Here is a 13,221-nt window from a genome sequence, read left to right as displayed (position 1 = left end):
TATCATCAAAAGGGGATACTACCAACATATTATGCTTTTTAACTTTAAAAACCAAACAAACAACAAATTAAACACAACTAGGTGGTTATTTTGCTGTGTGATGTCTTGCAGAGATTAAGCATCTTTGCTGCCAATCATCCAAGAAGCTAATTTTTACGTTTTACCAAAAACCACAACTTACTCTAGGACAGAATGAGTTGCAGCCTGTGGATGGTAACGGTACAGGAGGAGGCAATGGTTTACTCGAAAAACTTCACCGCCCTTTTGGATATGTTTATAAAAAAACAACAAATCTTCTGGAACACCCTGGAAGAGAAGCAGTTATTTCAAAGCAGGAAGTGACCAGTATTCATAGTTACATCTGAAGACACATTTTATTTCTCAGCCAAATTAATAAGGTTTAACATAATTTTATTTGCATTATTTCTGTATGTCTCCATGATGTTATCTAATGGGTCATTAAATAAATGTATCTGTAGAAAAGATAATGCTATTAAAAAGCAAGCAATGCTGTTTAGAAAACAATTACAGTTGACCACAAGGACAAAGATTATCTCATTTTGACAGGGATATAAAGCTTGGTACAGGTTAGTCCCAAAGGAGAGGAATCCAGCTGCAGAACAGTTTATGAAGCCTGAATGCCACCTAACTAAATAGTTTACTGAAAGGGATCAGTGACTTCAGCAGAGTGTTTTTTCATTTGACTAGAGTTATCATTCTGTCTTTCATTGCCATACAAATACATACTGGTCTCTAATTAGGAAAGGTGAATCAGGCCCCATAATAAGAGACCTTAATACAAACCTTATTAAAAGCAACCTCAGAATGAGGCAATGTCTGAAAACAAAACTTCTTTTTTCTTGCAACTTAATTCCATAACACATTCTACCTAACAGGATTGCAAGCAATACTGCCAAAACTCTGCAAGAAAAAAAATTCCTGGAATTGTGGATTTATCAGGCGCTAAGAAATGTTAGAGATTTCCTGATCATATGCAATATTTTCCACCTAAAAATCAGAAAATCTTCATGCCAGAGGCACAGTGTCAGAAGTGCAATCTGATGGCACATAGTATTCCATTACATGTCGTAGCATACAAAATGGTGTAGCTGGGAACCGACAGTGTGAGGTTAAGGGTTAGACTAGGTGATCTACAAGGTCTTTTCCAACCTAGATGATTCTGTGAAAAGCAGAAACCCACCTTTAAAGATGCAGTCCTATACTGCAGGTAAAAAAGCAGCATCTGTGTACATTTTGCAATGGCGCAGATTTTCAAAGTATGGATAGAACAGTTCATTTCTCTATGTTTAAATACAGATTTTTCTTTCTTCCAACCAGGTGTTTAGAAGGCCTTTATCAGGCTAAAAAAACCTAATATATAAAACCAGGTGGGCCAAATAAAATATTTAAGTGTAGCATCAATAAAAAGCTGAAAAATAACATGACAAAGTTGAGAAGAACAAGTAGAAGAAGGGAAAGAGATTTCTTTCTGTAGGTAATATCACATACATGAATAACAGGGACATAAACCTCAACCTCAACTTTAGGTATTCTATTTCAACACAGAAAAATAATAAGAGCACAAGTTTAAAAAAAAAAAAAATCCCCATTACCACAGCTTTTTTCCATAACTAATAAAAGGAGATTCTCTAATTAAAGTGCTGGACACAAAATCCCTCTGTGGTTTCTTCTGGCCTTCTAGTTAGAGGAGCAATACAGTTCAGCGACTGAGCAGCCGAGGGGGTATAAGGAAGGAAAGAGAAATGAGACCAAAAAAGCTCTGAACCCTGGAAAACAAATCCAAAACACTGAATTGATCGTATGTATCTTTGGAGAAATCAGAACCAAATCCAGGCCTGAACTCTGCAGCTCCAGACTTCACAATATGATAGACTGATTTAAGACACTGAATTGCGCCACACTCCTTGATTCTGAATAAAATGGATTCTGATCTGGCTGCTTGCTAAGGGCAGCTTATCTGTAGCTATTGTTTGTCTTTGTAGATATTTGTCTGCCTTATAGTTTAAGAACTGTGGTGCGGAAGAAAACTTTTTATACTTTATACGAACCTACTTTGAAAGCCACAAAAGAAATCTGAGGCAAGCTGGAGTCACAGACAGCAACCACAGTCATCAAGAATATAAGAAAAAAACAAACTCAAATTCTTTCAATTTATCTTATAGCCCTTTCTTCTTATTATTCTGGACTTTAATAGAAATACTGAGAGTCAGCAGCAAAGTTTAAACATTTTTCTTTTTTCCAGTCCCACACTAGACTGTCAGGCAGGGCACAAATTTTGTAGCACGTATCAGTTTACTGCAGTAGTCATATTTTGGTTCAGATACATGATTACACCACATACATATCTTCATGTTCCTTTGGATAAGTGCTTACATTATTCAAGATAACTTGTTAATATGTATATTAAACAAGAGAGTGACTGCAAAAGTAAAAGGATCTGTCAAAATGCTGCTGGGTTCCGAGTGCTCTTTTGCTTTAGTTTAACTGGCAGAAATACTTTGAAATCAAGTACACTCACCCCTAGGAATGAGCAGGTGCCTTGTATTGCTCAGCAGTGGCCTCTCGCATTACAAAGGAGAAGCACTGACATGAATTTTTCAGGGGAGGAAAGATGTTGACTGTGTTACAGATCCTGCAGGGATGGGACTTCCTATGGCTCTTGAGCATGTAAGTTTGTTGCAATACAAGAGTTTCTTCCCAGTTGAGACATATTATTAGATCCAGATGGCATTTTAAACACCAGGAATCTTTGACAAACAAGACAAAAAGGCTGTTTAACCACTAAAGGAATAGTTTAATATATTTTTTTGAAAATTAATATCCATAAGTAAGAGTATCAATTAACAATCCAGCATTTCAGCAATAGGGTACCACATAAATAGTTTTCAACATTAAAATTACTCACCAACAAATGCTTTTCAAAGTGTACTGCTAATGGGGAACAGCTATTAAGCTGCTGGAAGCTAAAATTAAATAAGAAATTGAAGCTCTTCTCCAATTGAAACATAAAGGTGAAAAAAATCTGGAACTAAAATAATTTATCAAGAATTATCCATCCTTCGGTCTTTCCCTAAAGACAAGTTTTGTATTAAATGTCAATGGTATTTTTCTTTAGTAATGAACAACTTGTCATTGAAATGACTTATTTCAAGGAAAAAGTATCATTAATTGAAAATTCTCCCTTAATTTAACTTCCTTTAGGATAAAATCACCAGAGGTATGCAAGCAGACTAACCACAAGTTAACTCCGTATTAAATAGCCATTAATAGCTTCTCTTCAGGATTATCCAAGATATTCTTAAGTCTCTCTTTCTGCAGATCTGTCGCTTCATCTTTTGGCTCCCATCCAATTCATGCCTTTACATCATTTTTGCCTCCATTATAAGACCTGAAGCCTGTAACATTTACTTCATTGTCTGGGAAGTAACAGGTTAGAGGAAACTCCAACAGGTTGCTTCCATCCAAATGTATTGGCACAGAGAAATTCAGTTAAACAAAGATGATGGGAAAGTCAAATGGAAGGGAGGTGGTAAATTCGAAATGATGTTTAATAAGAGATTAGCAAAAAGTGTCTTAAGACATGGGGTATGGGGTGAATTTTCAAATAGCTTATAAAATGTAATTAATCATTGCCTCCACCACTTTTGTTTTCTTTTTAGATCAAATACTGATCTCTGTTCAGCCTTAACTATACCAAGCCAAAAATATGCTGCGTTTTATCTAGATTTTTCCCCAGAGCACCTTGACAGGTTACTTGACAGACTGACCATATTTTAATACATGTTCCTAAAAACGAAATTCCTACTTAGCCTTTTACCTTTCAAGTGTTATTGTAACTGCCTGCCTGTCTGGAGGGAATGACATTTGCGTGCTCTGGCAGAGAAAAATGGAAAAATGCATTAGTTAGCGCCTAATAGCCTACAAAGTTGTCTTAGAACTTTGCAGCATGTGCTACAGTCTCCTGTGCACCAAAGGATATTTTGACACCTCCTTAATTTGTGGGTTTTGTGACATTTTATCACAAAAATAGATCAAAACAACTCCAGACACTTTGTTTAGAGCCACAGTTTGTATTCTGAAAGGCCAGTGGCTTATAATATGCTATTCCACCCGGGGCTCATTAAGAATAATTTCCCCCTGTTTACACTTTTAGTTTAGAACTTTAAAGTTGTCACTCCATTTTTAGTTTTCATATACTTAAAAAGGAAGGTTAAATACAGAGGTGACAGGAAATCTGGGACCCAGTTGTAGTAAAACTCTAGAGATAAACAAGTGTGGCATATTACAGTTGTGATGTCAAAAATAATACTGCTTGAAAAAAGCCAAGACTATACGATTTGCCACATTTGCATGGAGTGGAGTCTGCATGTTTGCAATGCTCACTTATATGGTTCTTACTCTACTCAAGATTTCTTAGAGCATTTATCTAAAGCAACCAGCTAGGTTGTTTTAGCTTTAGTCCCATTACTCACAAGGGACTAGAAAAAAAGGACAACACGCCAAGAGACAAGAAATGTGCCTTCCCAGTGATCTCCATTTGGATGTTAATAGCAAACAAAATCTGTTGTCGCCCTGAAGAATGTATTTTGGTAGAATTACACAAGGTCAGTCAGATACAATTGCAAGATGTTGGTTTTGTATGTAAATTGAAGTGCACTGTCAAACATATGAAACAATAACTTTGCTTAGCTAATAACAGACACCGTGTTTACCACTGCGCATGACTTTGTAAGTTCCCTACTTTAACAGATAATACAGCTTTGAAATCTTCTTTTCATATTATACAACATACACTTTTTTCCTCAGCATAGCTTTTTGGGACACTTTTGGACACAGTTATGACTTTTCAACAATAGTGCTAGCTGTTAGAAGACACCAAAATGTACAGGAGCAAAACCAATCATAGGGATAATGTCACACACTAATTTTCAAGTGCAAGTTCTGAATGGCTTAGTAAAGCCCTGCTACTCCTTTCAGTAAGGAAGCACTGCACTCTTTATCCAAATTCGTTGGAAAACAGGAAGATTTCCCTTTAGTTTACTAAGAAATTAAGTCAGAAATATGGTTTTCATGACTCTCCTCCTAGCAGAGGATACTATTGAAAATGTGACATTATAGGCTTGTGACCATTTCTATTGTGTTATGTTACTCAGCACAGCATTAGAGCTTGCTAAAATCACCCACTTTAATTACCATATAACACCTCTATCATTTTAGTTAGTGCATAAAGCAAACCTGCCAGCTTCTAAGCCACCATTTATGAAGATACTATTTAGGATTTTGCTTGGACATTGCCACAGTGATTACTTAAAAGGAATACATTTCCAACAACTGCAGATCTTGACCAAAACCCCCTTCATTTCTAAAAACATTTTGTGAATATTAAAAATTTAAAAATCTTTCACGTAAAGCCTGGATGGATGGAGAGATACATGCATACCTACCTTTAATTAAAAAAAATTACATCATAGCTTATATATATTCTCTGTCAGTCCAACCCTATGACTAACATAAACATCAAATCTCAATTTCTTCCATGAAAGAATTATCTTCCATTTGTTCTAAGCACTGAAATATGAAGAACAGGTGTTTGGACTTAATTCCAAATGAGAAATGCAGCTTTTTGGCATGGAAACAGTTTAGCAAATGGAGAAGGCTGAAACGTGGAGATTTGTTGGCCTGTTTCTGTGTTTACTTGCAGCAATATGACACTTACAGGTCGCACTGTTAAATACTAACCCAAAAAAGAAGATGGAAGTGATCAAATTAACATAGTCAGTTCATGGGTCAGGTCAGAACATACTTAAGATCCTTAAGAGTACTCAGTACTAGTTTATAACAGCTCTATTAATAGATGCAAAATCTTTTTTTGCCTCAAAGGAATTGTTTTCAAACGAAAATGAATGAATTAGATCAACGCTGAATACTTTACAGTTCTAAATGCTGAAAGATTCAGGACTTGATCATTTGTCCACTAAAGCCACACAGGACAAAGCTTTGGCTTCACTGCTTATGTTCACTGCTTTGTTCACATCTGTCATCACCCTTGTTCAGAGGGTATTTTTTTTAAGTTCCTCTGTATCAGCCAGAGTTTGCGTTTTGACATGTTGGACACTTCACAATAGGGACAAACAAAAAGTTTAACCTATCACTGATAAATTACTGAAACTATTACTGAAACTAGAAGAACATATCATGCCTTGTGGCTGAAAAATTATTAGGATTAAGATTGTCAGTGTATTACATCTGAATAACCAGTGTGATAGTCCCTACACGTTTATATATATAAAGCTAAACCAAAAAACAAAACCCAAAAATCCAAAACACCAGCACAAAGAGAAAAAACCGCCAGAACTAAAAGTAAAAAGCACAGAACAATAGTCTGTGTAAGTTAACCTCTTGAACTTTATCATTAGGCTTGCTGTTCTATTGTTGTTGTTATGTTTTGGCTTGCTTTCATTTTTGAGCTCACTAACAATGTTTAAAAAGTCAAACATTCTTCAGAGAATGAAAATACAGTGATAAGGAATAATAATAAAAAAGAAATAAAGAGCATGGGTCAGGAATGTAGATTGTATTGGGACCCAGGCACCATTCTCAGCTCTTCCACTCACCCACCATGTAATTAAGGGCAAATCTTTTCACCGCTCTAAACAATTCTGTTCTCTGTCTGCTGTCTCCTTAAATTATACTTTTTTTGGCAGCCCGAAGAATAATATTTGTATAGTCTCATACATACATATACATGTGTGTGTATGTATGTATATATACACACTGCACAGCACAGGAGGGCTCTGTTTAGAGGCTGTAAAAAGAGTAATAATCATAAAGTAGTTTAAATAATAAACCAGGAAATAGCCTTAGCAGATTTTTTTTCTGAGAACTATTAAATGAAGACTTTAAAAAAAAAATTCAGAACTACACATTCTAGCCGTAAAATCACACCAAAACCACTGGAAGCAAAACCCCTCAGGTCAAAAACACACAGAATGGATCCAAACACATCTGAATTAGATCTGTTTGCCAACATATTTCTACTCCTACCACAATACATACCACCAACAAACATCACTGGATTTTATTTCATAAACATGCTAATGAGCCTAAAGCAACCAAATTGAACTCATACACGAAATCTATAAAGAAAAAGAACGCCTAACTGTCAGCAGAGGAACATTTCTCAGCTAACAGTGGTTTGATTTGTAACCTCTCAGTCCTGATCCTTGAGGAAAATCTACTTAACATCTTCCAAGGACAAGCCTGAGAACTAAGACTGACAAGTGGATAAATGAGATTTAATGATAATAGTTTTATGGCACATCGTGACCTTCCCTCCTCCCTTTTTTCTTCATTTTAAGGATATAAATCTTTCCCCTTAAGAGAAGGTATTACCACCATTTGCCATCCTGCACATTTCTTTCCCTTGCAACCTCTTTCACCAAATCTACCTTACCTTTCAGAGACGGTTCATAATAAAACTCTGAAAGCTAAACAGCTCAGCTCATATCTGCTGCATCTATTTCAGGGACTGAAAAGGAGCTTGAATGTCTGAATCCTTTAATTTTTCCAGCTATACAGACATATGCAACAAATGTGTTAGATTTATCTACAAAGCCCATCTGTTATGTTCTTCAGTCACCAGAGTTACCCCAAAACAACTGTATTAACAACTGGGGTTTTTTTTAAATAAAAACATACAGTATGACCCAGATTTTTTTTAGACCTCAGTTTTTATCTACACTGCTTTGCCTAGCATTTCTTAGTAACAGGTTTAGGTCTTTCGGAGGTTGTTAGACAGATGCCTCGTGGACTGGGCTATGTATTTGTAGCACTCACCTTTCCACCTTCATCAAATTTTCCCACATGAAAAAACCATTCTCGAGAACAGAACCAGGTTGGCATAATCACAGTAGGTCCATGGGAGGTAAACACCTAGGAGAAAGGTGAGAAAAGCCAGTCTTAATTAACAGAATGTCAAAACCAGAACCTGTTGGGGAACAAATTAGACCTCACACATTCACCTGAAATCCTGCAAATACTTACGCCTATACTTAAGCCAGCAATTTTAAGCACCGAGAAATGCAAGTGCTTAAAATTTAGCATGTGCTTAGTGTTTAAAATGTGTATATCAGCATCTTTGAGGTGTCACAGCCCAATAGATGAATCTACCTCCTGCTTCATATTCCATAATCTTCTCTTCTATCATAAACTGCAACACACGCAGAGTACTTCAAAGTTTATTTCAAATTAGAGAGGTGTACTGGAACTGACACTTCTATTAATAATGGCAATGTTGATACTGAAGTGAATGAATTGAGAAGAATCTTAAGAAGTTAAAATTCTTAAACTTAACTCTACAATTGTTGTGCATTGATTTTCCATTTTATATTCATTATATATATATTAAGGAGGAACTTTCATTGATCTTTTATTTCTGCCAAAGACACTTAAATCTTAACCAAGCCTGGCCAAGTAAGATGCATTTTAAACATTATCAGAGCACTATGGATTTGCTACCTAGTTGTACCTACCTTAAAAGGTTGTTGGAAAGAAAATGCTTTAGGGACTGAAAAAGGAGGGGCTATTAATTACATCCTCTTGACTAGTGACAGCCAAGAACTATACAAATGGTTCTTTGCAGCTTTAAACAAACTTGTTGTAAACACAACTATGAAATAAACCAGAATCTGGATTACAGAAGGTAAACCGGTTCTTTCTTTTATTACAAGATGAAGTATCTAGCCAAACAAGAGACTGAACTTGTCAAACAGAATGTGCAAAGTTAAGACAGGAGGCTGTGCCTGCTTCCAAGAACTACACAGGAAATAAAAAGCACAGCCTGGTTTACAAGGGCAAAAGAAAGAAACCTCACAATTACTGCCAGTCTTCATACACTAATGAAAATGCTGACCTTATGAGCAGATGATTTCATAGCATGCTATAGTGGTAATATTAATATCCCTGCATATTTGAAATTTTTAAACATCAGTGCCTGAATATCAATTTTATTACATGCATATGAGCATTTACATTTTAAAGGTGTTCCTCTTGATTTCAACCTGGGATGGAGCTCCTTAAACTCTTACGGTGTCTGATAACTTCAGTTTCCACAGGTAAACATGGATTTAAAGCCCAAATTTTACACACTCAGTTCTATACAGACCAAACCTCCAAGCAAATTGGATTAGAAATCTAATCAAAATTCAACACAAGATCTACTCCAACTTTTCTTATGGCATGAATCATCTGACCAAAGACAGATATCCACATTAGGGTATAACACAGCCTGTGCTAACTCCAGGAACATAATGATAGAACTTCACTGTCCGTAAAGGGGTCCTAGGATGTCTCATCTCGATATAGACGCTTAAATTTTAGGCAGTCATATTTAGTCAGAATAATCCTATCAATGGCTATGACTGAAAACATTAGCAGCTTGTTCATAACTGAAATACATTACTTCAGAGGTGCTAAATGTCAAAAAGTCCCCCCCAAAAGTCACTGGGAGCTGAAAGAGTCAAAACAATTCCAGAAAACCAGAGCAGACATGATTAGGCAGTACATGGTTATTAGCTCCACACTAATTACAGGGGCAATTGAGTATGGCCTGAACCGAACAATGACCAAACAGTAATCCCAAAAGAAAACAACAGTAGGGAGAAAAGCTAGGCTAGAATGCATTGCATTGAATCTCATTTCTGAATGAAAGAAAATCTTCAAAAGAAAGTCTTGAGCCTGTTGGAAAACGTGAAGTGTGTTTGGAGAGGCTAGAATGCCATTTCCTCAGTGCAGCCAGGTTTATCAGGGAGCATAAATGCACTTAATCTAAAGATGTAGCTCGGTGTAATTAGTCATGCTCACATGCAAAGAACATACATCCTAAATATCTTAGATAATCTGTGTTCCATTGACGTACATACTTAAGTGAAACCTAATAGAAAAAATTTTAAACACTGAGAAAAAAACCACAAAAATGTCACCAAATGATATGATGATGATTGTATAGTAGACCATCACACAGTGCATACAGAGTGATGTCTTTCCTAAATCAAACAGTGCTCTATGGCTCACTGTCCACCTCTGAAAAGCTACTACAGGGGAATCACACAGACAAAACTGAGACAGATAATGAGGTGGCTGGATTGCCACATGATTTCAGGGTCTTATCCTTCAAGAAAGTCTTTGAACCTGGAACAATACACCAGTTAAGAGTCAAAGAACTGGTAAAAAAGCTTTCTCTATATGAATATTTATAATGTGACATCAAAATAAACTTTAGGAAATTTAAATTTGTGCTGCTGCCACAATGCAGAAATTCATGCTATCTTGTCCCTATCTATGCTAACAATAACATTTGTGAAGCTGAAATTCTTTCCTTTTTTTGCTAGCTTAGTTTTCGGTTCAATCTGCTCCCTGATCCAACTAACCACAAAAACACTAGTGTTACCACAAAGGAGGATGTAGGAAAACAGGGCACCAAACACACATTGCAGCAGTACAGACAATCCATAAATAATCTTTAACCTGATAGGGGCAACTATATGCTAAAAGTCTAGATTTACAGTACATCTATATTAATTGAAGAGCTCTCCCACTCCTCCTGCCTCTCGCTATGCATCACAGTCACATATAACAGCATTGGTACTACCTGACCCCATGGCCAGCTAGACCCAAGCACTACATCATTAAGAAAGCTATTATTTCCCTTTTTTTTTTTTAGTGTTAGTTTTCTATAGCCTTAGTTCTCTCAATCGGTTCACTGTGGGGTCAGACTAGCAATAGTGCTGACATACTGGAGGGGGAAGGAACAAACTTTGGAGAAGAAAACAAGACCTCCCTTTTTGGTCGTTGCCCACAGTTAATCAGTCCAGCTGTAATATAAAACGGCACCCTCTGTCTGGATACTTACAGTGATGGGAGGAGAACTGGCTCAGGAAAAACCCTAAACTCCTAACAACTGTATCAAAACACTACAGCATTTGTCAAACTTTTGAAAGCTACCTTCAAGAGCTTTTGAAATTTCATCTGCAACAGAAAAAAAATAACCTCAATCTTCTGCAGTTGGGAAATCCTAGATTTCAGCTTGGTTTAAGCCAGATGGGAAAGTCTCCTCTGGGTTTCTTTTTTGCCTATTCTTGTCATACACACTTGCCAAGGTGTTAAAAAATGGTTGGACTGGCTGACTCGCTGATAAAAACCGCAACTTCTCACTTTGTGAGATTGTCACCTAAGATCTTATCCATAAATCTTTTGGATTGCATGGACTGGAACAAGAGAAACAAAGAGGACATGCTAGCCTTAATCTGAAAATCAGACAAAAATCATAACTTGAATTATGATGCAGCTCTGTAACAGCTATGTTTAATTTTCTTGGAAACATTCTCCAGCTCTGTTGAACAAATGTCCTGTATCACCTTGGAAACTCAGTGGGCTTTCAGACCTCCTTGAGGAGTTAAGTCAGCATATCAGAAAGCAGTTTGGACCTGTGAACCTTTCACACACAGCTGTACTGGAAGATTAATGCTTAATAACATTTGTCATTAATTAGAGTAAACTGTAAAGATTATTTATATATAATATAGTTGAACAACCAATTTGTTAAAAACTAACTACAGAGCTTGTAGATGCAGGTATAAATCTGTTCAGACTTAGAATTCCTGAAGAACACAGTGTTGTCAGAACCAAATTTTAATCCATTGTCATCAGTTTCCAGGTGACAGAGACAGGCTGCTATTTCAGCACCAAATTTTAAAAATTATTTAGAACTCCTATTGTCCTCTGGTTTTATTCCAAGGATCAAGTAGCAAGTAATTGAAACTGATTTACTCTGGGTTATTCTTGCTAACTGTCTATTAAATTACAGTCAACTATTATAGAAATACTCTGAAAATAAATCTGAAGAATATAAAGAGTTGATAAAGTGACTTTATTTGTTGCGGTTCAAAGCTGTCAACAGCACATGTAATTCTGGTCCCCACTGATGCTCACTTCAGATCACGTCAGCATTCAATATGAAATTGAAGTTCCAATACTGAGAAAGGCATCCATATGTTTATAGTAACTCTTCAAGGAAAGTTCTGTTTCATGAACCAGCAAATCAAAACCTAAGAGCAGCATGCCAAAAGAACACATGCAGATGGTGAAACAACCTTATCGCATTATGTCAAGCAGAATACAGAGTGGAAACCAGGCAGTTCACAAGAGCAACATATTTAATCAAGGGCCCAGGCTGCTCTCCAATGCAACAAGCTAATTCTCCAAAATACACTACACGTTTAATTCTACTTATGTTAGAGCATTTCTGGAAATTATATCCACACAGACCAAGGATTAGAAACAATCTGCTCTGTTATGCTTTCCAATAGTCAGGGTGATACATTAACATGTTAGAAGGTGAAAAAGAGAACAAAACAAAACAAAACAATCACATGGCAGAAGGCCACAATGATTTTGTGAGGTGTAGGCAGACCATAGGCTAAAGGACAACACTCTTGACTATAGAAAAAATTATGTGTTAACATACCAGTGCGTTAATTCAACAGTGAGTGTACCAGGACCTCACTACTAAAGATTACTGGGTTCACATCCAGCATCAGGTGTGTGTACTGGTGTGACAGAAGAGGTACAGAAATTAGGGAAGAGGAGACTCATCCTACTTCAAAAAAGTATTCAGCAAATAAGATTTTTATTAAAAAATAATTACAACAAACTTTATTAAGCTTTAAGGAGCCTAAATACCCAATCTGGTATGGATTACATTCAGTTAGTTTAGATTGTACTGAACTGGTTTACCCTTTCATATGCCTATATAAATAACTGCCTGTATCACCTCATCATTGCATGCTTTGACATTAACTGAAAATCCCTGCTCTAAAGAAGCTGGGATCTGGCACAGCAAACAGCACATTTTAAAAATAAAACAATGCCACGACTTTCCATACTGGAAGATTGATATATACATAGCAATTCTGGTGCACGCTTGACTAAAAATCAGCATTACTTAACCCTCACAATCCCAAACTCAGCAACAAAACTAATCAAAGAGTCCTAAGAATTGCTAATGCCAGTGAAATCAGAGCGCATTCAACACCTCAAAGACAGTATTCCAGTCCTGCGCTTCTGGAAAAATTATGACCCCATGATTTCCTCAGGATTTTAAGCCTTAAACTAGGCTGAAATGTTTCACACTTTGCAGGAAAC

The 13,221-nt window shown here is 36.5% G+C and overlaps 1 protein-coding gene across 2 annotated transcripts in view; it reads right to left on the bottom strand.

Moving 5' to 3' along the window:
* Window positions 1-13,221, bottom strand: part of B3GNTL1 (UDP-GlcNAc:betaGal beta-1,3-N-acetylglucosaminyltransferase like 1) — a 121,198-nt gene that overhangs the window by 25,970 nt on the left and 82,007 nt on the right. For both annotated transcript variants that reach the window (XM_026861360.1, XM_026861361.1), the window contains 2 exons: window positions 7,858-7,953; window positions 182-306 (listed from right to left, as the gene is read on the bottom strand). In XM_026861360.1, the coding sequence (XP_026717161.1) occupies window positions 182-306; window positions 7,858-7,953 (221 nt within the window). The remainder of the gene's footprint in view (window positions 1-181; window positions 307-7,857; window positions 7,954-13,221) is intronic.

This window comes from Athene cunicularia (genome assembly GCF_003259725.1).
Source record: "Athene cunicularia isolate RWA chromosome 18 unlocalized genomic scaffold, athCun1 chr18_part1, whole genome shotgun sequence".
Lineage (NCBI taxonomy): Eukaryota > Metazoa > Chordata > Aves > Strigiformes > Strigidae > Athene > Athene cunicularia.
Note: the sequence above shows the minus strand (reverse complement) of the source record. Positions and strands in the feature narration are given on the sequence as shown.